We start from the raw sequence: 24,524 nt of genomic DNA, 5'->3' as shown, positions 1-24,524 counted from the left end.
TGAACCGCGGAGCTCCTCCTGCTGCCTTTTGGAGTGTGAGTCAGCTCGGACACCGTTTCCCCCTCCCGTGAGGAGGGGAGGTAGGGCAGAGGAATGTTGCCAGCTATTTTAACTGATAGAGAAGTGAAATGATTTCAGCACAGTCGTGCAGAAGTGGGTTGTGTGCTTATACGTGGCAGCTTTACTCCTGTTTAACATCGGTTCTTATGTTCATATTCCAATGCTATATCTGCACAGAGGTGCAGACTCCGATAGACGGGTTAAGAGTGAAAGACTCCTTGGAACCAGTGTGCCCTTGAGTGATTTATCCCTGCGTGTGCCTTCTGCTACTAGAGCTGGTTTTGATAAACAGCCCTAGTGGGTAGAGTTTCCATTGGCCAGTATTTGGTGTAGTTTGCCTTGATGAACCAAAAAAAGAAACCCCAAAGAGGTTTTCTTGTAAAGTCTCAAAAGTGAGAATAACTTGAGTTGAAGAAACAAAAGTCCTTTATTTTGTATGTGCATGGTATCTTCCTGGAATGGAACTTCCTGACTTACTAACAATGTCTGCGGAAGAAAACGGTTCAAGTAGTTTGTAGTAGAGCAGTTTAATGGGTTTTGAAATGCTTTCCTTAGAGAAGATGAATTTTTTTTGCTCCAAATAGTGGCTTTAAGTGATGTGCTAACCCTTATTGGGTGATCTGGGGAGATGCAGCCTGGCCTATTTGTACTCCTGCTTAGCCCTGTACATATATATCAATGATTTTGAGCCCTTGTTTCATTTACAGCAGATGGTGCAGGTCTTGCCCACTCTCCCTCCTCTCTGTTAGCAGGCTTGCCCTAGTTTTTGGACACAAATGTACTCCAAGTGGAAGAGTTTCCATTCTCTCATTCCGGGGATGCCGTTTCCTTGGCTCAGATGTCTGGGAACACCCTTTGCTTGTATCTCTGCCTGGTATAATAAGTGCTTCTTAAAATGCTAATTCTGCTGATTGAGCAATGCAGTTGTTTGTGCATACCTGAAACTTTTCCAAGGAACACAGGGGGTTTTTCCATAATGTGTGTGAGCTGGGCCTGGAAATCAAGATATGGGGCTGCTTTTAAACTCACATTCTTCCCTTACCAAAGAGTTTCAGGGATAAGTTGGTGAACAGAGACTGGGCCAGTATAGTAACAGAGCTGTAAACCAGTGCCTTCTGGGAGGGCTGAGGCTGGAAACCAGTGCCTTCTGGGAGGGCTGAGGTCAAAACATGCCATCTGTTTTAGCAGAATAATATGATTGAGGATTGCGTAATGTGCATTTAGAAATTGGTTGTAGAAACTTGCCTTAAGGTATTGAAGCATTAGTTTACAGCTGGAAGGTAGAACTTGATTCCTTTCCAGTGTAGGAAGAGCAGGCTAGTGCAAGTATTTTCTCTTTACGTGTTCAAACCCATCCAGGACTTGTCAAACCTACATCAGATAAAATCAGTCCATCAGAAAACAGTGAGAGTCTGTTCTCAAATACAAGTGCTTTACAGAGCAGGGTGTGACAAGAGCTGTGTTTGTTCTCTGGGTAAAAAAATTGTTCTCTGCAAAGATTCTTGCAAGAACTCCCTTTTTTTTTCTTTAGCCAGCTTGCTGTTGATGGGCAGTCAGTTGCTATAGCACTGTTGTGTTCTGGTGATATGAACCTGGAGTTCCAGCTCTATGTGAGGGTGTGTTAGTTCTGTTTCTGGACTCTGATCAAGTCTTTTGTTCCAACAAACCTGATTCAGTGTGGTTTTTAATTGATTTAGAAGCAGTAGTCTTGCAAAAAGCTGTTCAGTGATTTGGGGTTTTTTTCACATGAAAGGTTATGCTGCAGTTGCTTTGCTTCAGCTTTCTCTGGTGTTTTCTTTGTGACAAGACTAAAGGACTTCAGTTGCTCGTCTTTGGTAATAGTTGAAATACTGTCAGAGTACAAAGGTCTCACAGGCTCTTCATTTTATGGAGAGTAAACATTAGGAATTTCATAACTCAGGAATATATATCAGTCCCCTCTACCCAGCATGGTTTATAATGCTAACAGCTGGTAACAGCTTATTAAAACTTCTGCAGACTGTCTTTAAAGGCCTGGGTTGGATTTTACCCCTGAAAAAACATTTGTTCTCAAATATATCAGTGCATGACTGTCATTTTTTTATCTCTTTTCTTCCCCTGGAATCTTACTTTTTGTTGAAGTCAAGTTGCTTTTGTTACTTAAACCTAGATTGTTTCAGATGATGGAAGATTCTCTTTCTGTGTTCTAAATGAGGAAATGTGAGATAACAGCAGTTACACTACAAATGTACTGTGATTTTGCTGCTGTGTTTTATTCTTGTAGCACTAGCTATTTTTGCCAAAAGATTTCTTTGTTTTTCTCCTACAGGAGTTAAACAAACAAACAAAGAAAACAACAACAAGAACAAAACACTTTTTCCTAGAGTTTTAACCAGTTCACCATTATCAAGAAACTATTTCAAACTTCTCTGGTTCTCCAAGCCCTTAACTGGCCATTGAGTGGAGAGGAGATTGGTTCCTCTGGGGAATTGGCCTGGGTGGCTGGTCCTGAGGAAAGCCCCATCCTGTCAGAAGAGTGACAGGGGGAGGACTGATTAAAAGCCATCTGAAATCCAGTTGAAAGGACCTAGGCAGGACTGGCTGCACAGTAGCTGGGAGTTGCCTGGGGGCCATGGAGCCAAGAACGGGCCTGGGGAGCGGTGACAGTGCGGAATGAAGGGCGTGGCACCCAGCTGGAAACAGGGCAGTTTTGGTATCAGTGCAATGGCTCTGGTTTCGAGGTGCTGCTGCCCTTTCTCCTGTCCTCTCCTAAACCAGCTCTTTTCCCTGTTTGATGATGCTCTGTGCAGCTGGACTGTAGAGGTCCTGGGAAAAAAGCTTTCATTTAACAGCAAATAATGTTTGCTGCAGGTGCCATCCTGGGTGACTGGGTAGCAGTGTGAGTAGCAATGTCTGTCCTTTCTCTAGAGAAATTTGACAGCAGGGTTTGGGGAATGCATCAAGCCTTTTAAATATTGCCCCTGGCTTACAACCTTTGGAAAAGCTTTCCTTAGCTGACAGACCCTTTCACTAAAACAGTAACACGGCTCTGGCAAGCTCCCTGACCAGAATCCAGAGTTATAACAGGCAAAGTCTTGTAACATAAGTTCGTCACATCAGCGTTTATTTCTGCCATGTGTATAACCCATCTCAGGGTTGAGATTTTCCCTGGTTTTTTGGATATGCAAGGAAGATGTTATCCAGGTCCTGGCAATGGAGCATAGGTATTAAGTTGCCACAATGGCTCTTTTTTTTGGAGCTGCCATTTTAAGTAGTCCTTACTGCCTCTTCTCTGATAATTGTGTTACTAAGTGGTGTTTGTCCTGGAGAGCTACAACAACACCACAAGATCCAGATCCAGGGTTAAAGATTAAATGGGGTTATAGTTTTGTAAAATGCCTGCAAGAAAAGAAATACTTCCACTGCATTTCATGAGTACTTGAGGAATTGGGCATGTGAATGCTACTACTTGTTGATGTTCTTTGACTTTGAGCTGGACCAAGTTATAATGTTTCTGATAATTTTCCTGGTACTGAGTTGTCAGCTTAGGCAACTCTGTTTCTGAGGCAGAGATTTCTCAAATTCCTGTCTGAGTATTTAAAATGCAGAAGAAATGCTTGTTTAAGGAATTTTTATTGTACAATGGAATGAAGACCTCTTGTTCTTGCATTATTAATGGTGGTGTGGCTTGGAAACTCTTAAATCTTCTTTCCTGCTTGTTATTAGCAGATCCTCTGGACTGTGTCACTTGAAGTGCTGCAGTGCTTCAAGACTGGTGGAACACACTGATGTAACTGTAAATATATTTAAATCTACTTTGTCTTTTTTTTCTCTTCCTCCAGCATTCTTTCAAGATGTCCACTGTTCATGAAATTTTAAGCAAGCTCAGCCTTGAAGGAGATGTAAGTATTATTATCTAAGCAAAAAAAGTTTGTTTTACTTAAATGTCCCATCTTGTTCCTTTTACAGGACTCTGCACCAGCAATTGTACTGAGCTGTACAGTTTACAAGATTCCACACATCTCTTAAACTTTTATTGGCTAAAAACCTCATCAGCAGTAATCAGTTTTCATCCACAAACCAGCTGTAAACCATAGGACAGTTACATGATTTAATGAGAGTATCCTCCTGCTGGGCCTTATCAAAGAGATCACAGGGCAAACAATGGCTGGTTTGCATCTGTGTCTCTCTTTCTTCCAAAGGAACAAGTTAGTTAAGGATGAGAACAGAAGATGGAAATGAGTTTGCTTTTGCTGATACCCTCTGATTTTTTTTTCCAGTTAAAAATGGAGAGCACTATGAGAACAAAAATACTGGGGATCTGATTCCTGTAATGGTTGTCACCAAAACCAAACTAGCTCTTGAAAAAAAAATATTTTCTCAAACTTATTTTCTCATTTTCTGTTTTAGCTTTGATTGTGTATTTTTCACCACACTTGCACTTGGTTTATAGTTTACTGAAATACCAGAAAGCCAAATTATTTGTTTGATTTCTTCAGTTGCAGTTAGATGGTAGATTACCACTGTGGTGTCAGCATATCATGCCATGGATTTGTGGTTCTGTGATTGTCACCGAAGAGGAAGTGAATCCTATCCATTTCATCACATTGCTAATGAACTTGCTACACATATAAATCTTACAGCTGGTAGCTGCAGGTCTGAACTTGGTACAAGCAAATGTTTTGCCAATTTTTGGTACTTATTGTGCAATTAATTATACCAGACTATGTTTGTGGAAGAGCTGTTGCAAAGAACTGGCCAGTGCACTGTAGGTAAGCAGTAAAACTGGTTTTGTAGTGCAAAAACAGTCAAGTCTTCAGCTTTCATGGTTGTGTGTTTCAATGGAGAATTACTTTTGGAATAATAGTTAAGCACTCTGTTCTCAAGGGCAGAAATGCTTCTTCCTTGATTCTTGCAAGTAGTTGCAAAAGTCAGATTTGAATTCTGTTCCATGGAGCATTTCCCTCAGAAATCCTGCTGCAGTGTCAGAAGGCTCAGGCAGCTGTTTGTGCTCTAAGTTGGAATCCAGACTTACTGAGTAGCTGGCCTGTGTAGCTCTGCAGCATTAGAACAGTTCCTCTAAGCAATGATTTAGCAAATTAACTGATGTTAAACACAGTAGTTGGGCCAGCAATTTCTCTCTTAAAATTTTAACTTGAGGGTGTAGAATGGTTGTGGCTGAGCCCCAGTGCTGTCCTGTGCTCTGCAGCAGTGGTACAGGAGCTGATTTGAGTGAAGGTGAAGGACCTGATTGCCTCAGCCTTCATTCCTTCCTTCCAGGAGAGGATGGAGCTGAGCTGAGGCTGATCTGTGCTCCCAGCTTCTGGATCTCTCTGCTAGAGTACAGAAAGATTCTCAGAATACCTAGGTGTAGGTAAAAGGGTCCTGGTATTTTAGGTTAAATTAAGCCTCTGAAGCTGTTAGTAATATTTGTTTCTCCCTCATGTTTCCCAAAAGGATTAAATTTCTCAAGCTCAGAAGAAGTAAAGCAGGTAGAGGACCTCTGAAGCCACTCAGTGCATAGGGAGAAAACCAATTTCTCTGCTTTAGTTTGGCCCAGACAGGTGGTGCAGTTGCACATTATCTGGACTTTTGCTGCCACATTGAAAAGAATTTTATACTGAACTAAATGGAAAGTCAGTTTGAAAGCTTTGTCTGAAAACATAGAGTACTAGTACTGTGGTACAGCAGTGTACCAGAGTAATTGAGTAGCTTGGAATTGAAATGGCTGTTTTTCAAAGGCAATCACCCTGATAAGACCTGTCAGGTGTCAGGGAAACTCAGTCTGACTTGGTACATGCCTTGGGCGGAGGGACAGAGGAGAAATGGCCACCAAATTGCAAATATGCTGTGTATTTTGTTAGTGTATGCTATCATCTTTACAGTAAACTACTCCATCCAAATTACTCAGCAAAAACTTGGAGCTGGGTGGAAGGAGAGGTACCCAGCTCTGCTGGGGTCACCAGGTGCCTTGTTTTAGATGATGCAGAGTGCAGATCAATGAGCAGTGCCCCAGGATGGGGGTGCCTGGCTCAGCAATCTTTCAGACACACAGATTTCTCTGAGGCTGCATTGCATGTCTCCATTTACTGTTTCCATTGCCACTAAAAGCAAAGGCTGTGTTTTGTGGTGTGGCTCTGGGCCAAACTGGGGCCACTTTGCTGGTCTGAACTGCTGGTAAGAAACAAAAGAAAATGATTCAGTTTATTGGTGCTTTCTTGACTTCCCATCTCCACAGCATAAAACAGATTGTCTGCAGAAGGCACAGGGGCAGCTGCCAGAGGAATCTGTACAGAACAGCATGACCTCTACAGGGATAGAGTCAGAATTAGTCAGAAACCATGGAATTTCTTAGTTCAAAGTGCTCCTCTTAAAAATTTGCATGTAAAAATATTTTCCAGGGATATTAGGATAGCTTAGTTCTGTTCATGAACCCAGCTTCCTTTCGGAGTTAGAGATGGAAACAAAAGTTTCTGGGGATCTTTTCCAAGAAAGCTTAGTTATTCGTTCACTTAGGAAATGGCTGTGGCAGTTTCAGGTGCTAGTAGCTCTACCTCTCTGCCAGAGGTTTGGGTTTCTAAATTGAACTCAGCAGAGTGGGATTTGTGAATATTACCCAGCTATTCGTATGAGAATCTGTGGTTTAATTTAACCCTCCCCTGGGAGGTGCTAACCAGCTGTTAGCTCACACTGAAGCAGCTAAGAGTTCAATCTCTGTTCTGGTCACCCTCTGTTTGCAGCTCTAATCCTCAGGAGAGGACCATGATAAACAGCTGATAAAATCTGGTAACTTGGAGAATGTTGCATCTGTTTACTAAGTGAGCTTACCTGCAAGTCCTCATACTCTTGGCAGTGGTAATTTGAAATGTCATTTGGTTTTGCAAGCCTCATGCTGCTTAAAGCAAGGGTCTGGAGGCCAAGAATTTAAAAAAATTATTAATAACTTCTGCTTTCTAGAATTATGGCCTTAAATAGATTTTTTTTGTGTTGTCTTTAAAGTTCATGAGACAGTGCACAAAACTTTTTCTGACTTTATCATTGTTAATCTTCAATTTCATTCTTTTTTCTTTATTATCTGTAGCCTGAAATCAGAAGTAAAATATTGACTTCAAACCTAAACTACCTTCCTGTAGTAATTTTCTTTCAGATCTAGCCAGAAAACTCCAGATTTTAGAATATTGAAGTTTAGCGAATAAACCTGGAAGGTGTTGGGGTTTTGCTGCAATAAATACAATATCTATCTGTATATATTCTGTAAGCATGGCTGTGAGGGAGTTTCTGGGCAGTACACATGAGGAGAAGAGACTTCAGTGGCTCTTAGGAGAATTCCATTTTCACAGATACCTGCTGGTAGTTCTTGCATTTAAACACTGGGCTAAATACCAATGTGTTTTATTAATTGCAAATTGAACTCTGAAGGGTTTTTTGTTGTTTTTGTTATTTTCCTTGCAGCATTCTCTCCCTCCAAGTGCCTATGCCACAGTGAAGGCCTACTCCAACTTCGATGCTGACCGGGACGCTGCGGCCCTGGAAACGGCCATCAAGACCAAAGGTGGGCACAGGGGCTGGGGCTGCCACCCTGGGGCAAGGGAGAAGCCTGGCTTGCAAAAACCAGAGCAAGACTGGGTCTCAACACCAACATTTTGATATCCTTACTCAAGGATACCTACTTTAGGAGGTGTTGGATTCCTTGAAATCTTGACCAAATTTCATTTTGAACCCTGCAAGTGCATGCTCTGAATATGCTTTAAGTTTGTAGCCATGAGTTGTTACCACTTTTTTTTCCTCTCTTGACTCATCAGTATTTCAAATTCTTCTTCTTTTCTGCCACTTGAGAATGAAGTGTCACCTCCTTTGGCAGTGGGCTCTGAATCATGGATTTCTACTGGATTGTTGGATTGGACATTTCTTCCTCCTTTCAGCTTTCCAGACACCTGCATAGGGGTGGTTTGAACATCTTTATCCTGAGTTTTGAACTAAATAATCATTCATCTTGTATTAATTTGGAGTCAAAGAAGGTCCTAAAAACTAGTTTCTGAAATGAGTTTGCAGTATTTCAGGGGCAGGGCAGTGTGAGCTTCTCTGAGCTGGGTTATTAGACAGGCTTCCCTCTGGTACATTGAAACCATCAGGACAGCAGGAGTGTGAAGTGCAGCTCTGCAGTAATGCCTTGGTGGCGCTCCTGGGGCTGTGGTCCTGTCCTGGGACAGGGAGTGCCATGCTTTCCACACTTGCTCCAGGCCAGAGGAGCAGCAGCTGGGCGTAGCTGGAACCAGCAACTCTTTTGCTTTCATGTCAGAGAGAAATTTAAAAGCCAAACAATGTCTCATCAGAAAGAAATGCTGAGTCTTCCATCAGTGCCAGCAAAGCATGTGTTTGACTTGCTATAAAATGTAAAATATATCCCCTCCATAACAAGCACAAAACTTTCTTTCACAAGATTACTTAATTTAACTAGAGAAATTCCTTATTAAAGTGGGTTGACTTCTGGGGTTCACTTCTGATTTTGAATCATTTATGGTTTGCTTTTTTAAAAAAAAATTCCCTGATGTTTATATATATATATATATATATATAAAATCAGGTTTAGCAGCAAACACTTTGTATATATGTAGAGTTTTGTCTAGACTTTATAATTTTTTGCAGCTCTGATTATGGGGCAAATCTAGACATTTCAAGTACACCATGAGACTCTCAGGGTACGTACAAACTTACCCATTTGAACTCTCAAGCTGCTAATTATTGCAAAAGGAAATGGCAATCTCCTAGGCAGTACAAAAGCTTTTCCAGTCAGGAAAGTCAAGCTCAAGCTCTCTTTCCACTTTCTCTCAACAAATTAAGCAGTGCAGTTAAGTTACATGGAAGCATTTCAGTAGAGAGATGATTTTCAACTCACTGAGGGAATAATAAGGAACTTACTCATGGACCTGCATGTTTGTAGGCTTGAGCTTCTCTCTGCTTATTAGTTTGTTACCCAGAACTTATTCTGGGAAGGTGGCTTTAAAGGGAAAATCTCTTTATGGTTTTGATACCAGATTTCCACCCTAAAGAGTCTCACAATAGAAGTATTCTCGTGGGGAATTAAGTAGGAGAGTGTTATGACCCTTCTTCCAGGTACTGTTTCCTTGCACTTTGAGTGCTTTGGACCAGGATATTTTCATCTGCTAATTCAGAATATTTGATAAAATGTGAGTTCTCTAAAATATATGTAGGGTTTTCCTCCAATGAAAATTCCAGCTCATCCAGACAAGAACTGGTTTTTATGAACAGTAATCTAAATCTAAAAAGCTACCTGCAAAAACAAGTTTTAAAGTAATTCTGGGAAATACCTAAGTAGTAGTTATAAAAATATAACACCCATAATGAACAGACTGTCTACATCCACAGCAGCTACCATTTTCTTAGGAAGTATCACCATTTCTCTAGCATTTAGTTTGCACTGAATGTGGGAAGTAGAAATAAGCAATGTGAGTTCTCACAGAGTGATGAAGAGGAATATGACTTGTTCATGTTAAAACAGTGAGAGAGGTGAGTTGTAGATATATATGCAAGCTGGTTTGTGCTTGAAAACTTAAAAAAACCCAGGCATGTAAGAACCATTTGGGCGGCTTTACTCTCTACAGGTTGAAGGACACCTGGTATCTGAACCCTTCATAAACCCTTCAAATAAAGCCCTTGGGCTTTCTTTGTGTTGAAAATGGAGGTCTGTACATGCCTTAATGGGCCTGTATTTCACACTCACCAAAGCAGTCTTTCCAATTTCTTGGAAGTTGTAGCACTGCCCTGGAAGTGATATCTTGTAGAGTCTTATCTCTGGCTATACCTTATATAAACAGTGCCTGAAGTCTGCTGTTTGCCATCAGGGCAGGCCAGCTCTGGAGGGTTACCATATAAATAATTATATGGAAATTATTATATGGTAATGGAAACTCCCAGAATTAGAGTAATGAATCTCCATTTTAGCGATTCTTGTGTAAAATGGCCAAAACTTATTTTACTGCCCGAGCAACAGCTGTATATTTGGTTTAGGGAAAAGATGTAGGGCAGAGTATGTGACTGTTCTCTCTATGTAATATCTAAATCTTTCCGATTAATTCCTCAGAGTTTGCTAAGCCATCTGTTCATCTGTGGGGACCTCTGGAAAATACTGTGATGTGTTTATTTGGGCTTAGATCTACCTGCAAAAACTATACTGCACAAATACATTGTCCAGCCCTTTGCAGGGCTTTGAGTGGAGCTGAATTAAATGCAGGGGGTTTATATATATCCACCAGCCTAGGAAGGGAGATGTGCAAAAATGTCTCCAGGTCATATTAAAACCTTGTAGTTAGCAATTGTTCAACCTAGATGTTGCATAATACAAATAACCTGTTACAGTTCTGGCTGGCTCTTTTGGTATAAGTGCCATGGCAATGTTTCATTTTTTTTCTCTTTAGTGTTTCTGCAGCAAATTCATTTAGTGCCTTGGCATGTCCTTTGTCAATGTTGGCTTTTTGCTGCATAGGACAATAAGCTGTTTAATTTCTGTATAATGTTCTAGTGTACTCTGTGTATAGATCAGCTGATGTACAAGAACCTAAGCAGAAGAAACTATCTAGAAGGGCACTAACAGAGCTTATGTTAGATTTCCTTTTCTTTTTTTCTTGTAGCAAAGACAACTGCTGAAGTGTCTCTTCTGTTTCAGAGTTATTTCCTAGCATTGACATTTTGTGTGTCTCAAGTACTTGTTAAATAATTTTGTCAGAGTAGGTTGTGAATATTTGTTATTTGCAGCCTTCTATTGAGGACTCATGGGATACTATTTTATTCCATGGCTGGCAGACTTCAGGCACAGGTTTGTTGTAGGAAGGGGCTTAGAGCATAGATCTGTAATAAATTCATTACATCCAGAAATTGCTAAAACAATGATGACATGTAAATCAGTCAGTTCAATCTTAGAGAAAGGTCTTCTGTTTAGGTAGTATATCCAACATGCCCATAACTTCTGATAGAGTTTGTAAGATTATGAAGTAAACTTGCTGGTGAGAGGGGGTTGTGCCTGAAATCCACCAAACTGCATCAGTCACATATTCCAAATATTAAAACTGTCACTAAAGAAATATCTCATTGCAACATGGTTTGGGTTTGGTGAACCCTTGCTAAGCAAAATAGCAGAACTGAAATTATGGTTCTTGTTTTATCTGAATTTTTACCTCTTACCCCATTTATGTTCATTTCCTCATTTTTGCTGAGTTCCAACACTGTGATCTTACCAATGCCACCACTTGCCTCTTTAACAAGAAAATCTGTTACTAAGAAGAATTCTTCTTTCCATTTCCCATTGATAGAAATGCAGGGATAAAATCTGCCTAGCCAGAATAAATTTGAAAATAAACTCTGTTTCATTGCCTTGAAACTTTCAGAGACTTTAGCAAACAGCAAAGGAAAAGTGCTGGAGCTGCTGTCCGGCTGTGCCCCACCTCAGCAGCTGTGAGTCAGCATCCTCTGTGTGCAGCATGATTCCCCAGTGTGAATGAAGTACAAACCCTGACTTTCCACTGAATGCCAGAGCCATGAGTTAACTTCATGTTTCCATGCCATGTGTATGAGAAACTTGGATGCAGTCAGTCATTTGTGGGCTTCTAATCTGAAGCAATTGTGGTACAACTTGAAAATGTCATTTGCTTTTTTGAATGCCAAGAATGTTTTAAATTCAGAATTCATTAAAAAGCTTAAGACATTGGCTTGTACTGTGAGCCTGCAACAGCTGAAAGGCTCAATGTCTGTGTGTGGCCATTTCTGGACAGGGAGAATTTGTTTTCTTTTATAATGTGGGAACACTTTAAAATGTGCAGGAGTAGATTATGGCTGAAATGTGCAGCCAGCCTGTTTTCAAGTCAGAGTTTGTAACTTAGACACATTATGCTTTCCAGGACCTTATGGCATCATTTGCAGGCCCAGCTTGTGTGAATAAGAGGACTGATGTAGGTCTGCCTCAGCACAAGCTAGGGACAGGAGGCTACCAAATGTAGTATTGTATGTATGTATCATGAAAAATGTGGTGAAGAAAGAGAGAGAATTTTTGGATTAGACTTATAATTTTAGACTCTGCAGCTAATGACTAAAAGGTTTTTTGCAAGATTCCTACTGTGTGTGATTCATTTTTATAACATCTGTTGCAGTTCTGTTTTTTCAGGTTACTTTGGGTAATAGGGAAAAGAAATGGAGCTGGATTCTGGCAGGGATCTGAGTCCTGCTAGTAGCTACTGATCCAATCCTTACTTTCTGCATTTTTTTATGGAGAAATCATCTTTTACACTGATGTGTGTGCACTGAAGTGTGAAAGAAGCTATTCATAATACTTTTATTAAACAGAGAGAGCTGAGGTGAAGATCTGGGCTTGTTCTGACCTCTAGATTAGAGCCACCTGTTTGCTTCAAAAACTCAGAGCTGCACTGAAGTGCATGGATTTGGAATGGTTCCCTTGAAAGTAAACCTTCACTGATGTGTAGTTCACTTTCTTAAAAGATAAGTTGGGAGTTTGAGCATCCACATCCTCTAGGTGTGCCAGTTACAGCTCAGCATGGATCTTCCAGTGATTTCAAAAAGAAGTAGCACATACTTAATTCTTCCAGTGTCAAAAATCCCTTCTGTCTTTTGAGCCTCTGAAACATACTGAATTAAATATACTGGTTTATTTTCCTGTTTCCATGTTTGGAGTGGTGGATTAAATGGCTTAAACAGAAAATATAACTGCTTTATCAAAAAGTCTTAATTGAAAAAATTCCACTAAAATGACAGGATAGGCTTTAGTAAGTACAAGTTTTAAAGTCTGTGTTATTAACAACTTTTTGCAGAATTCTGAGTGCTTGAGAACTAGTGCACAGACACTATAAGTGAAGCACAAGACAGAGTGGCAAAGCTGGTCACAAACTAGACTTGGAGATGTGTCCAAAGATCTGCATCCCACCCAAAGTCTGGAGTCTAGTTGGTGGCTTTTTCCCACAGCCAGGGCAGGATAAACACTAACTAGTGAGAGCTGCTGAGCTCTGCTCCAGACAGCACCTGTGCTTTGGAGTGTTGGGGAACATCCTGATACAAGAACAGGGACAGGAAAGCTTCTCTAACTTTGTGTCTTGTGTCTTTGTAGGTGTGGATGAGGTCACCATCATCAACATCCTGACAAACCGCAGCAATGAACAGAGGCAGGACATCGCTTTTGCCTATCAGAGGAGAACCAAAAAGGTAGTAAAATATGAAGAAATAGTAATTATTGAATATTTTTCTTGTGGAAAATTAGATTTTTCAGGTTTTGTCTTGTCACTGAAATTCACGATGCATCTACTTTGTCCACGGTGTCATAGTTTAGGACTGGTAGAACTTTGAAATATGTTGAATATGCACAATTGGGACTGCAGTCTGTTGGAGATGGTGGTTTCCTAGCACCTTCAGAAGTCACAGTGGAATCCATGGGATTCCCTGGTGAAATGTGCTAAAAATACTGAGAAGTCACTGGCATGAAGTGCCTCCATTTGAAGGAAAGAATGAAAGAGAGGTGCTTTAGGGGATTGGTTTTTTTTTCTTTTGGTTGGTTTATATGTTTTGGGGGGTGTTGGATTTTTTGTTTATTTTGTTAAGACAGCTCAGCATAAGGGAAGTGTTCTGTTTCTGTTCACACAGGTAGCTTAGCTGAGAAAGCACTGCAGTCATTTGTGCTATGAGCACTGCAGCTGTGGAATAGTGATGTAATGAGTTGAACTGTCATTAAAAATTATCCTGGCAGAAATACCTTAAGTACTGATCTATTGATGGAGAGAAATCTGAAAGACTTGTGTAGAATTCTGCAAAATGAGTCTTGCTGTCTGGGAGGCAAGAGCTCTTCTCTTTTGAAGTTTTGAGAATCTTATCATATTTGAAGTTTCACGCCAGTGAAAAGGAGGAAACTTTATATCAAGTTCAGATTATGATGAATGTATCTCTTCCAGGTTTGCCAGACCCCAAATGGTAGTCCTCAAGTAGCATCCCAGAATACTCATCTGAGCCCAAATGTAAATGTAGAGTTAAGTTTTGGGAGTTCAGCAGCTTTTCTGCATGACTGATAGAGGCATATGAAGAGGCACAGCCAGGTTGGACACGAGCATGTGTGCACACGCCTGCACATCCTGTCCTGGGGACATGGGGACAATTTGCACATAAATGGACCCCAGGCATGAAATGTGTCGCTTAAAGCTTTGTTAAATGTTCTGCATGACCACAAAAATGCACAGTTAAGAAAATCTGAAACTTTATTAATGTTTCTCTCTCACTTTTTTCCCTTGCTGCGACCCAAGAGCAAACTGAATTTATCAGAAGTTTAACAAGTGCCAAAGAATAAAACAGTCGTATAAACAATGGAAATGTGCAGTAGGAACCACTCAGATAAACATGTGAGGAGGCAAGAGAGGAGGAAGTGGGATATGAAAAGACACGTAGGTATATCTACTAGGGACAGTGTCTGATGGTTCTCTTTGCCAGCAGTTGTGCAGATTTTGTTGACAATGTGTTGTGCTGTAATAGGCTGCTTGCTTTGTGTGTTGCAGGACCTATCAGTAGATCATAATTTTTCAATGTCACATAGTCTACCTCTCTTTTAATTCCTTTGGGATGAGCAGTGTCTGATGGAAACTCTTGATTTAGGTTGGAAGGGACTGTAGGTGCCCAAGATGGACACCTTCCACTAGATCAGGTCGCTCAAAGCCCCATCCTGGCCTGGCCTTTTAAACATTTCCAGCGATAAGTCAGCCACAGCTTCTCTGGGCAACTTGTTCCTTAAAATTTATTACAGATATATGTGCTGTTTTTCTGGTGGCAGTTCTGAAGAACCCATTTTCACCCAAATAAAGGCTGGAGCATTTTATCCCACATGGAGTGGTTGTACTAAAATGTTTCTAGGTCTAAAGCAGCCAGATGCCCCAAACCCCCATTCCCTCCCTTGGTCAATCCATGCAGAAGGTGCATACAGTACTGGCATAAATCAGTGCCCTGGATTAAGTGGGTGACTCTGTAAATTACCAAATGCCTTGGTTCATTGTTTCTCTGACACAAACTTCTCTGCAAGTCAGCTGAGGTCACTTTCACTACCCCCTTTTCCCCTGCCTCTCCAGCTCAGTGATTGTTAGTGAGAAACCAGCAACTGAAATGCAGCAATTCCCTTCTGAATGCTACAGATTGACTTCAGCTTAGGGAATACATGGATCTGTGTGAACCCCAGACTTGATCCTGGGGATTTCAGCTTTGTAACCTACACTGCAGGGAAGCTGACACCTAACATAATTCAGGTTGCATCTGAAACCCTGAAGAGGATCTGAGTGTTTGGTGCAGATTTGCATCCTCTGCAGTGAACATTCCTGACTGTTTCTTTTTCTAGGGCTGACTGGCAATTAACCATAGGGATTTGGGCTACAATCTTCTGATAGTTTCCTTGAAGACAGGCACAATTTTTCAGTGCTCAGGGATGATTTTTTGTCTCCTCACCTAGCTGGTTAGGAACTGGGCCTTGTGGTGGAATAAGTATGCAGTCAATTTTCCACTGTCTTAGCTAGTAAAGGGCTGGGATAAGAGGAAAACCACAAATAATACAGTGCTGCTGGGAAAACTGTGCAAGTGTGATGGAGCGGCAGTGACCATAGTGAGACAAACTCAGATCCATCTGTGCTTATTAGCTCCAGCAAAGTATCTGTGCTTCAGGACTGGAGTGAAGCTGTTTAGATGTGTCTGCACTGTGCTTTCCAGCACTGTGCCAGACACTGGTGCAATTCTTATTTTCAGAGGATTAGAAAAAAATTCCTTTGCCCTAATTTCTTTCTTAGGCTTTCACAGCCAGAAAGCTCTTTATGCTTCTGTTTTCTTGTCAGCTGTGTAAGAAACACTGCTGCAAGCTTGGAGACTTAAAGCCCTGCAGGTTAAGTTCTCTGGAGATCAGAAGTGAGCTTTAATTTCTTTTCTTCCATCGTCCCATCTATTTTACAGGAACTTTCTGCAGCACTCAAGTCTGCTCTCTCAGGTCATTTGGAGGCAGTGATCTTGGGCTTGCTGAAGACACCAGCACAGTATGATGCCTCTGAATTGAAAGCTGCCATGAAGGTAAATAAGCTTTGAAATTTAACATTGTTGATCTGATGTTGCTGTCTCGGGAAAGAACATGGACTTCATATCCAGGCCCATAGTTTTCAAACTGATATTTTGTTTTTTTAGTGCTACAGTTTAAATATCCAGGTGCAAGGCATCAAAAATTAGACAAATTAGGGAACTATGTAGTTTTGAAACTCTTAATTGAATCCTCTCTTTAAGGAAAAAGTCATTCTTGTCAGCTCAGGAGTAACAGCCTGGCTGCTTTGCTGCCTGCTCTTACAAACAATGCACAGGTTCATAGTATGAGAAACCTTTTAGAGGGCAGCTGTTAGCAGGAGCCATCAGATCCTCTGCTGGCATTTATGGGTTTATACAGGAATTTTCAGTTATTGGGTCATATCACTGATCTAGAAAGAGCATCCTGTACCAGAGCTGCCCTGTGTAGAAGACAAGGAAGATGGGACATGAAAAGCAGTCTCTGCAGAAAGAAATATCTGCTCTGCAGGCCTCTGAAACAAGGCTTGAGAGGGGCTCATGCCAGTACAGTTACCTTTGTAAGCAAACTAAGGTTGGAAGTCGTAGTTATAATTATCTAATCATCACTTACATTCTGGATATTCTTGTTCAAGTTAGGGGTTTTTTTTAAGAATAAAAGACAAGTACTAAGTTATGTCTGAAATTTAGAACATGTTAATAATACTAATTAATTAACTTCTCCAGATGATTAAAAAGGAGTTAATGAACAAATAAGAAAACAAAACCACCACATAAGCACACACACAACTCTGACCCTCCCCCCCAAAAAAAACTCCTTAAATCCCCAACCCCAAAAAACCAACCCACTATGGAGATGGGAACTCTTCAACTGTGGGCCAAATGCCCTGTTTGAGTAATCAGATGCTGCCCTCTCCTGGTCTGAGTACCGCCCATCCATAATTTATTGTGACTCAGACTAGTCTGGGGTTTGGGATTAAAGACCAAGCAGTTTCCTCACGGTAGTCCCACATGTAGAATATTCTATGCTCTCCATGGATTGCTTTTCCCAGCTCCCAAGGAGTTCCCATTACTCCTGACCTGGTCTGAATTAGCAAAACCTCTCAATGCTCTGAATTTGCCTGAGCTTAAGTTTGGCTTGATACATAGAGCATTACAAGCTATGACTTTGGCATCATTTGTTTGCTTGAGGAAAGCAAAGTTATCACTGAGGAGTTAATTATTTTCCTATTACCCATTCCTGAAAATATTTCAAAAATATTTAGAAAGCTATATATGTTGCTAGTCTTCATTTTTCCCCAGATGCTTATCTGTGCAGAAAGCTCTCCTAGTTCTTGTAGCTTTAAGTCATCTTAATAAAATTACTTGGGTTTACTTCTTTAATCTTTTGGTTTGTCCCACTTTCTTGCCCCTTCAAGGGAGACATTTTACCCAAAGGGTATTTTGCCACACAATGGCCTCCATTTTCCACGCATTCAAGACTGCAGCATGAGACATTTTCCCAGGATGTTACTTCTCATGAAATCCTCTGGGAAACTATGCCCATTTTGGCCTGCAAAGTGACATTCTGTTACAGATGGGCTTAACAAAAAGCATCCTAACAGGTGGATAAGACTGGAGTTTCTTCCTGTGCTCCCAGTGGATAGAAAAAATCACACAGGCCATGATAAGCAGATCTTCTCCAGTTATGCTGGTGAGGAGGCCACTGTTAGACACTCACAGCAGATGCACATTGCCCAGAAAGAACATCTACAGGATCTCTAAGCCACTAGAAATATTCCATGTGTTTTTTCTCAGGAGCAGCTGGCAAAAAATATCCCTGAACTGTTACAGTGGGGAAAAGAAGATGTCCATAAAATGTTTTTAAACCATTTAAGCATTCCTGTTCATTGCTAGCTCCTAAGTGAGCCCCGTTTGTGTTGCAGGGGCTGGGAACTGATGAAGACACACTCATTGAAATCATCTGCTCCCGAACAAACCAGGAGCTCAGTGAAATCAACAGAGTCTACAGGGAAAGTGAGTTTACTTTGCAAGTTTCCATGTACTATGTCTTTTACACTAAATCACTTGAATAAATTCCCCTCAGTGTGAATTTCATTATTAGAAATCAAACTCAAATCTGCTTTGGTTCTCTGCTATTTTGTACTGGTGTTCTGGATATTTGTGTGATTTATATAGTTGCATCTTGTTGCATGGTAGCAAACAGACTGAAGGCTATTTGCTACTAATACAAGTTGTGTCTAAATGAAATTTTTTGGTAAGCTTTCCATGAGACACTGATTGCATGGACCTCATGACTAGCTGGTAGCAATGCTGGGTTTGATGTAGGCAAGCATGGACTCATTTTCATTGTCCTCCACACCTGACTTAGATTGTAGCTGTTTATGTGCATAAAACACATTAATTAGCAGCCCTTTTTCTTGCAAAGGAGTATTTGTGAGCTACCCTTTGCCTGAAAAGAACTCTTTGTTTTCTAGTGTACAAGACAGAGCTGGAAAAGGACATCATATCAGACACATCTGGTGACTTCCGCAAGCTCATGGTTGCCCTGGCCAAGGTAGGGCTGTTCACAGTTTCCCACTTTCTCCAGTGTGCCTGAGGGGTGGCTGCCAGTGAAACAATTGGGTTTCTGATGCACTCTTCAATTCCCCTGTATTTTCACCAGCCTTTGGGGGGGCAAGGGGGGGAAATATTCAAATGTTGAAGGGCAAAGTATTTTAACAGAAATGCAGCATTTACAGCATTAGCTTTGTAATGGGGATGGAGTATGCAGTTACTCATTTAGTAAATTCAGGTTAAAAAAAGAAAAAAACCTGAATATATGCATAGCAATCAGCTTACTTTCATAGAAACCTTTCTAAAATACTGATATCTTGTTTGAAGGGCAAAAGGTGTGAAGATACCTCTGTGATTGATTACGAGCTGATTGACCAAGATGCCAGGGTAAGTGCTGGTAGTGACCATGAAATATCTCCAGTTGGTCAGGCTTTGGTGGATATTGAACATAAACATGGAAGTGGAGAGCATTTGTGAAGTAGATGTGTGCATTTCAGATTGTCCTGCACAGTAATGTTTGCATGGTGTCAGTGAATCTGCCACTTGCAATCCTGATGCTGTCAGCTATCAATTTTCACAGACTACTTACCCACTATACAGAAGCTCTCTGGTATTTCTTTTAGATACATGAAGAGAGCGAGCCTTTAACAAAAGGAAATTCATTGCAGTGAACACAGTGAACATCCATTGCAGTGAATTTAGTGGCTGTTAGTGCTTGTTTGTTACATCTGCATCTGTCAAGAGCAGTTCTGCTGAGGTAAACAGAGCTAAATACAGAGTAAAGCTGTATCCAGAGGTGAATACAAAGCAATTAGTCTTAGTGTCAGATTTAGATCCTTAAATGTTGTCCTGGTGACCTGCTCAACCATGTGTCCTTGTGTGTTTCTCCCACAGACACAGTTCCAGTAGTGCTTGTTTTTCCAATAAGAAACTGGTCTATATTTGCAATGGCTTCTTGTGCAACTCCTGATTTTTTGTGATTTTCTTTCTAACCCCAGGACCTCTATGATGCTGGTGTGAAGAGAAAGGGAACTGATGTCCCCAAGTGGATCAACATTATGACTGAAAGAAGTGTTCCCCACTTGCAGAAAGGTACTATTCAAGAGACAGATTTTTTTTTTCCTGTAAGAGAAAGTTATAATAAAATGGTAATGATTTTGTCCCATGTATGATTGAAATGATTGTGAAAAGCACTCAAAAACATAGGAGATCTCATAAATCTTATTCATGTCCAAGGTGTTAATTTTTTTTTAATCTAGTTATTTCTGTGGATGTGTTGATCTCACATTTTAAGTGTGTACAGCTCTCTTTTACACAGGTGTAACAATGCTCAGTTATATGTCACATACCTGAAAACAAAGATGTTGTAAACCTAGAAAATATGGATGCAGGATACCTCGAGAAGTCCTGTAGCTTTTACTGCTGTGCCAGGGTAGCTTAGCTATATCATGTGCTTAAATCTGCCAGTGAAGACCCAAAAGCAGCTCTGATACTGCTGTAAAGCAGCACATGAGAAAAGCCATTTGAAGACCTCTCAGAGCTTAAATCACTGTTGTTTCAAAAAATACCAGTACAGGATTAAGATGGCATTTTCCCAGATTATGGAGGTGTTCAAGGAAAACAAAAAGGCCACAGCGTGGGACCTTTACAAACTTCTGCTTGTATTTAAGATGAGATTCTCAGAAGGACTTGCAGGGATACTTATTAATCATGTGTCTCTACATTCCTGTGTCTGTGTTCATGCTTTGGTTGGTTATTTCTGGCAGTTCTTAGTCTGGTTTTGATTTCACCTACTTTCTTTTCTGTGCTAGTGTTTGAGAGGTACAAGAGCTACAGCCCATATGATATGTTGGAGAGCATCAAGAAGGAGGTTAAGGGAGATTTGGAGAATGCCTTCCTCAATCTTGGTAAGTTACCCTGAAGTAATGACTGTCCTTATATGGGATCTTTTCAGGGCTCTTGCAATGTATCATGATAAAGGTAGGACCCAGATTCACCCTGCTGGATGAGACATTAGCTGGACAATGCTGGTGTTGTTGGATCCACTGGTGTATTTTAGGATTTTGCAGATACTGAGAAGCAGCTTATTATGCCCTCTGCAAGATATAAACTTTGCTTTCCAGTTAAAATTCAAATGCATTGAATGTGTGTGTTGTGATCTGCTGTTAGTTCCACTTTTATTTGATAGAGGGGCTTAATGTTTGTTTCCCCAAGCAAACAAAAAGGTTGAAATTGTTCAGTACCCACCTAGGCTGGAGAGAAAACAGCATGTGTGTGTGAGAGGAGGAGACAGGCAGGCAGTGAGGGGTGGTAGGGGCTAATGGAAGAGCTGATTTGACACTGAATTCTCTGAAATAGGGAGGCAGGGTGTGCCATGAGGTGAGGATGATAAGGATGTCACTGTGTTTAAGAGGGAGTTCTTTAAGGGGAAAATCCATTTCAGACTGAGGGTGAACTGAGAGCTGTGTAATGCAAATAGAGTATAAACAGAGCTCAGCCGTGAAAAGGAGGCTTCTCATGGATGAGTATACAAGGAGTGTTCCAGAGGAGAGATTGCTTCTAGAAGTGGAACCATGAACTGGTAGCTGTGGAGGAGGGCCAGAATTCTGAAATTATACAATTCTGAAATTGTGCCATTTTCATGGAAGGAAACACTTCCTAAGAATGTGAGCATCTGTGGTTCAGTCACGAGCTAAACCAAATGACTTCTAAGTAGCGAGTCAGGAAAAATATTTTCTCTGTGTCCCCTTTTTGGAGGAACTTTTGCTGAAAACCTTATTTTGACTACTTATCATAGCTTTAAAAATGGCTGCAATATTCTGTGTCCTGTGCATGGGCAGGATATTTAATTATTCTTGTCTCTCTCTTCAGTCCAGTGCATTCAGAACAAGCAGCTGTATTTTGCAGACAGACTGTATGATTCCATGAAGGTAGGAAAGACTGGTTTTTCTCTCTGCTAATTTTTTTTGTTGTCATTGTTAGAAACTTCTGTTCACATGAAATGTGACTGGCATGTGAATAAATTAACAATTACTTAATATTGTTCAAAAGCATTCTTTAACCCTTATGAACCTGGATTATCTATTCCAATTTCTCTGGTATAGGGAAATGTAGGAAAGAGTTTCATTATAAAGATCTTTATTAGATCAGTTGATTATAATTAGCAAAGTTAGACACATCTTTTGCATGTAACCAAGAGCTGATAGCAGAAAAAGCTGTTTATTGAATACCAAAATAAGATATTAAATTGGCCTCAAAACATTTTGTGAAGAAAAAGGAATAAAGAGAAACACCTGGTGACAGGCATTAGGCGGTTCCAGGGAGAGCTGGTGAACCAAAAGTGCAGCTTACAGTCTAAGCTAAATTTGTGACTGCAGGTTGGTTAAACACTGCTGATGAGACAGGTACATTCATGCTCAGATTCTTGCATCATAATAATGATCTTCATTAGAAGATTTGATTCATTTTATCTTTTATTGCTCATTTTGGTTGCCTGTGGTTTGCTGTCCTACCATTAATTAATGGTAACATTTCAGCTATTGCAGCTCTAAATGTGTGTCTGCTTGTAGGGCAAGGGAACCCGGGACAAGGTCCTGATCAGGATTATGGTGTCCCGTTGCGAGGTTGACATGCTGAAAATCAAGAGTGAATTCAAGAGGAAATATGGAAAATCTCTCTATTATTTCATCCAGGCAAGTTTTTCATCTCTGGTTTTATATCATGGGCCTTTGCAGCAGTCTTCATTGGATTCGTGGTACCACTAGAATTCATGGGAGGTGTGTTAGAGGCCACAGAGAGAATATTGTATTATTTATGTACTATGGGAAAACCCACCTTTATCTTCACAGTCTACAGCTGGTACAGTTCCTGTCAGCCACTTGACAGTCAGCTGATGTGTTCTGAAAGAGAATTCTGCTCACCAGTCCCTATCCTCAGATCAAAAGAAGAGACAATTGTTCTGTGATTGCTGAATGAAAATAGAACATCTAAATTGATACTCCCTTTCATTTCAGTACTCAAGGAGAAGGCTCCTTAGCTAATCACTTTTGTCCATTTCTGTGATTGGACAGGAGCTACAGGTGCTAGGTGGTTTTGTCTAACTTGGGGCATAAGTAAAGAGTTTGTGAATCTGTTTCAAAGCTGATCTTCACCCTCGCAACAGCTTATGCTACATTATTCCCTGTGTAGATGAAGCTGAGTAAAAATCTTAACCCAGAATCTTTTCCTGAAGGTGTCGATTGTAGTTTATTAGCAATTTTTTTTAATAGTGCCCTTGGTGTATGATTTTTGCAGTGGTCAGTGAGACAGAGCAGAATCAAGTCCTTCAGCTTCCCTTTGTTGTGTTACTCTTTTTCATACCCAAATTTCTCTCTTCTTGGCCTTGCATTTGTATTGCAAGAATGATTAAATAATTTCACTTCACGCATAAGTAAAACTCAGTCAAGATAGTCTTCCTCCACGCTGAGAAGGCTTCAATGTGAATCATAGACTGTCCCTCAGGTTTAGAATATAATTCATATGCTTACATATTTTATGGCTGTTTCCTGACTTGTATTTTGTATTTTTCTTTCCTTGCTTTACAGCAAGACACAAAAGGGGATTACCAGAGGGCACTGCTGAACCTGTGTGGTGGAGAGGACTGAAAACTGTGATGGAAGAAACCCAAGTCCAGAGAAATGCCTTTTTTGCTCTTCATTTTACTGTAATCCTAGAAAACCTGAATTTCCTAGCTACCGTTGAGTTGCCCTTTCCCTGCCAGAGCCCTGCTGCAGTTTGCTCCCCTGCGCTGTGCATGCCCCTCTCGGCAGCTGTGCTTGGCTCTGCCAAAGCTCCTAACAGTGTATCCAGAGACACTAACCCTCCAGGAGACATGGGCTCACACGTGCTTGTGAAAAGCTCTGCCTCTCTGTGCAATGTTTCTAATAAAACAAATAAAATGACATTTTACTTTAACAATATGGGTATTTCAGATCTTAATTTGAAAACTGTCTAAACAGTTGATGTGTATTTAGCTGTTGCTGTCCATTTTCTGTGTTGTTTCCATCCTCCTCAGGTTCACTACTTGGAGCTGAAAACTTATCTTCCCTCAAGCCCTTCATCTGTTTAACGATCCACTTTTTCAGCAGATCCAAAACCATTCTCTTCACTGGTTGAGGGAGATGATCCTGCCCCTCTGCTTGGCCCTACTGAGGCCACAGCTGATGTTCTGTGTCCAGTTCTGGGCTCCCCAATACAGAGAAACATGGAGCTCCTGCAGTGGATCCAGTGAAGGCCACAAAGATGATTTAGGGAATGGAACATCTCTGATGAGGAGACACTGAGGGAACTGGGCCTGTTAAGTCAGGAGAAGACTGAGGGGATGTAATTAACACTTACAAATATCTACAAAGTGGGTGCCAATTGATGCCAGACTCTTTTCAGTGGTGGCCAGCAACAGGATGAGGAGCAAAGGCCATAAACTAAAACAGCAGAGGTTTCACCTCAGCATGAGGAAGAACTGCACACTGAGAGTGGCAGAGCACTGGGAGGGCTGCCCGGGGTTGTCATGGAGTCTCCCTCGACGGAGACATTTCAAACCTACCTGGATAGTTCCTGTGTCACCTGCTCCAGGTGACCTGTCTGGCCAGGGCGGTTGGACTGGATGGTTTCCAGAGATGCCTTCCAACCCTGACTGTTGTGTGATCGCCTTTCCCCTAATTAAGTGCCACTGAAACCTGAGCCACAGCCCTCTTTGCCTGCCTGTGAGGGGCCAACACTTGAATCTCTCCTCAACTTTTAAACTCTTTGTGTGCCTGTATGCAAGGGGGAATGGTTTGAGAGCACAGAGCAGCCTGTCTGTAACAGGG

General features: G+C 41.0%; 1 protein-coding gene across 2 annotated transcripts in view; it reads left to right on the top strand.

The window, feature by feature from the left end:
- ANXA2 (annexin A2) overlaps positions 1-23,634 on the top strand; it is a 24,124-nt gene extending 490 nt beyond the window's left edge. The window contains exons 1-13 of one of the 2 annotated variants that reach the window (XM_005425860.2): positions 12-35; positions 3,882-3,941; positions 7,492-7,591; positions 13,169-13,263; positions 16,027-16,140; positions 18,048-18,138; positions 18,600-18,679; positions 19,006-19,065; positions 19,677-19,770; positions 20,490-20,585; positions 21,550-21,608; positions 22,248-22,370; positions 23,262-23,634. In XM_005425860.2, the coding sequence (XP_005425917.1) occupies positions 3,894-3,941; positions 7,492-7,591; positions 13,169-13,263; positions 16,027-16,140; positions 18,048-18,138; positions 18,600-18,679; positions 19,006-19,065; positions 19,677-19,770; positions 20,490-20,585; positions 21,550-21,608; positions 22,248-22,370; positions 23,262-23,321 (1,020 nt within the window). In that variant the 5' untranslated portion in view covers positions 12-35; positions 3,882-3,893 and the 3' untranslated portion in view covers positions 23,322-23,634. Of the gene's footprint in view, positions 1-11; positions 36-3,881; positions 3,942-7,491; positions 7,592-13,168; positions 13,264-16,026; positions 16,141-18,047; positions 18,139-18,599; positions 18,680-19,005; positions 19,066-19,676; positions 19,771-20,489; positions 20,586-21,549; positions 21,609-22,247; positions 22,371-23,261 lie in introns of those variants that run through there. The other variant, XM_031061032.1, reaches the window with a different exon arrangement.
- The last annotated feature ends 890 nt before the right edge of the window (positions 23,635-24,524 follow it).

Source organism: Geospiza fortis, unplaced genomic scaffold, assembly GCF_000277835.1.
Source record: "Geospiza fortis unplaced genomic scaffold, GeoFor_1.0 scaffold317, whole genome shotgun sequence".
Lineage (NCBI taxonomy): Eukaryota > Metazoa > Chordata > Aves > Passeriformes > Thraupidae > Geospiza > Geospiza fortis.
Note: the sequence above shows the minus strand (reverse complement) of the source record. Positions and strands in the feature narration are given on the sequence as shown.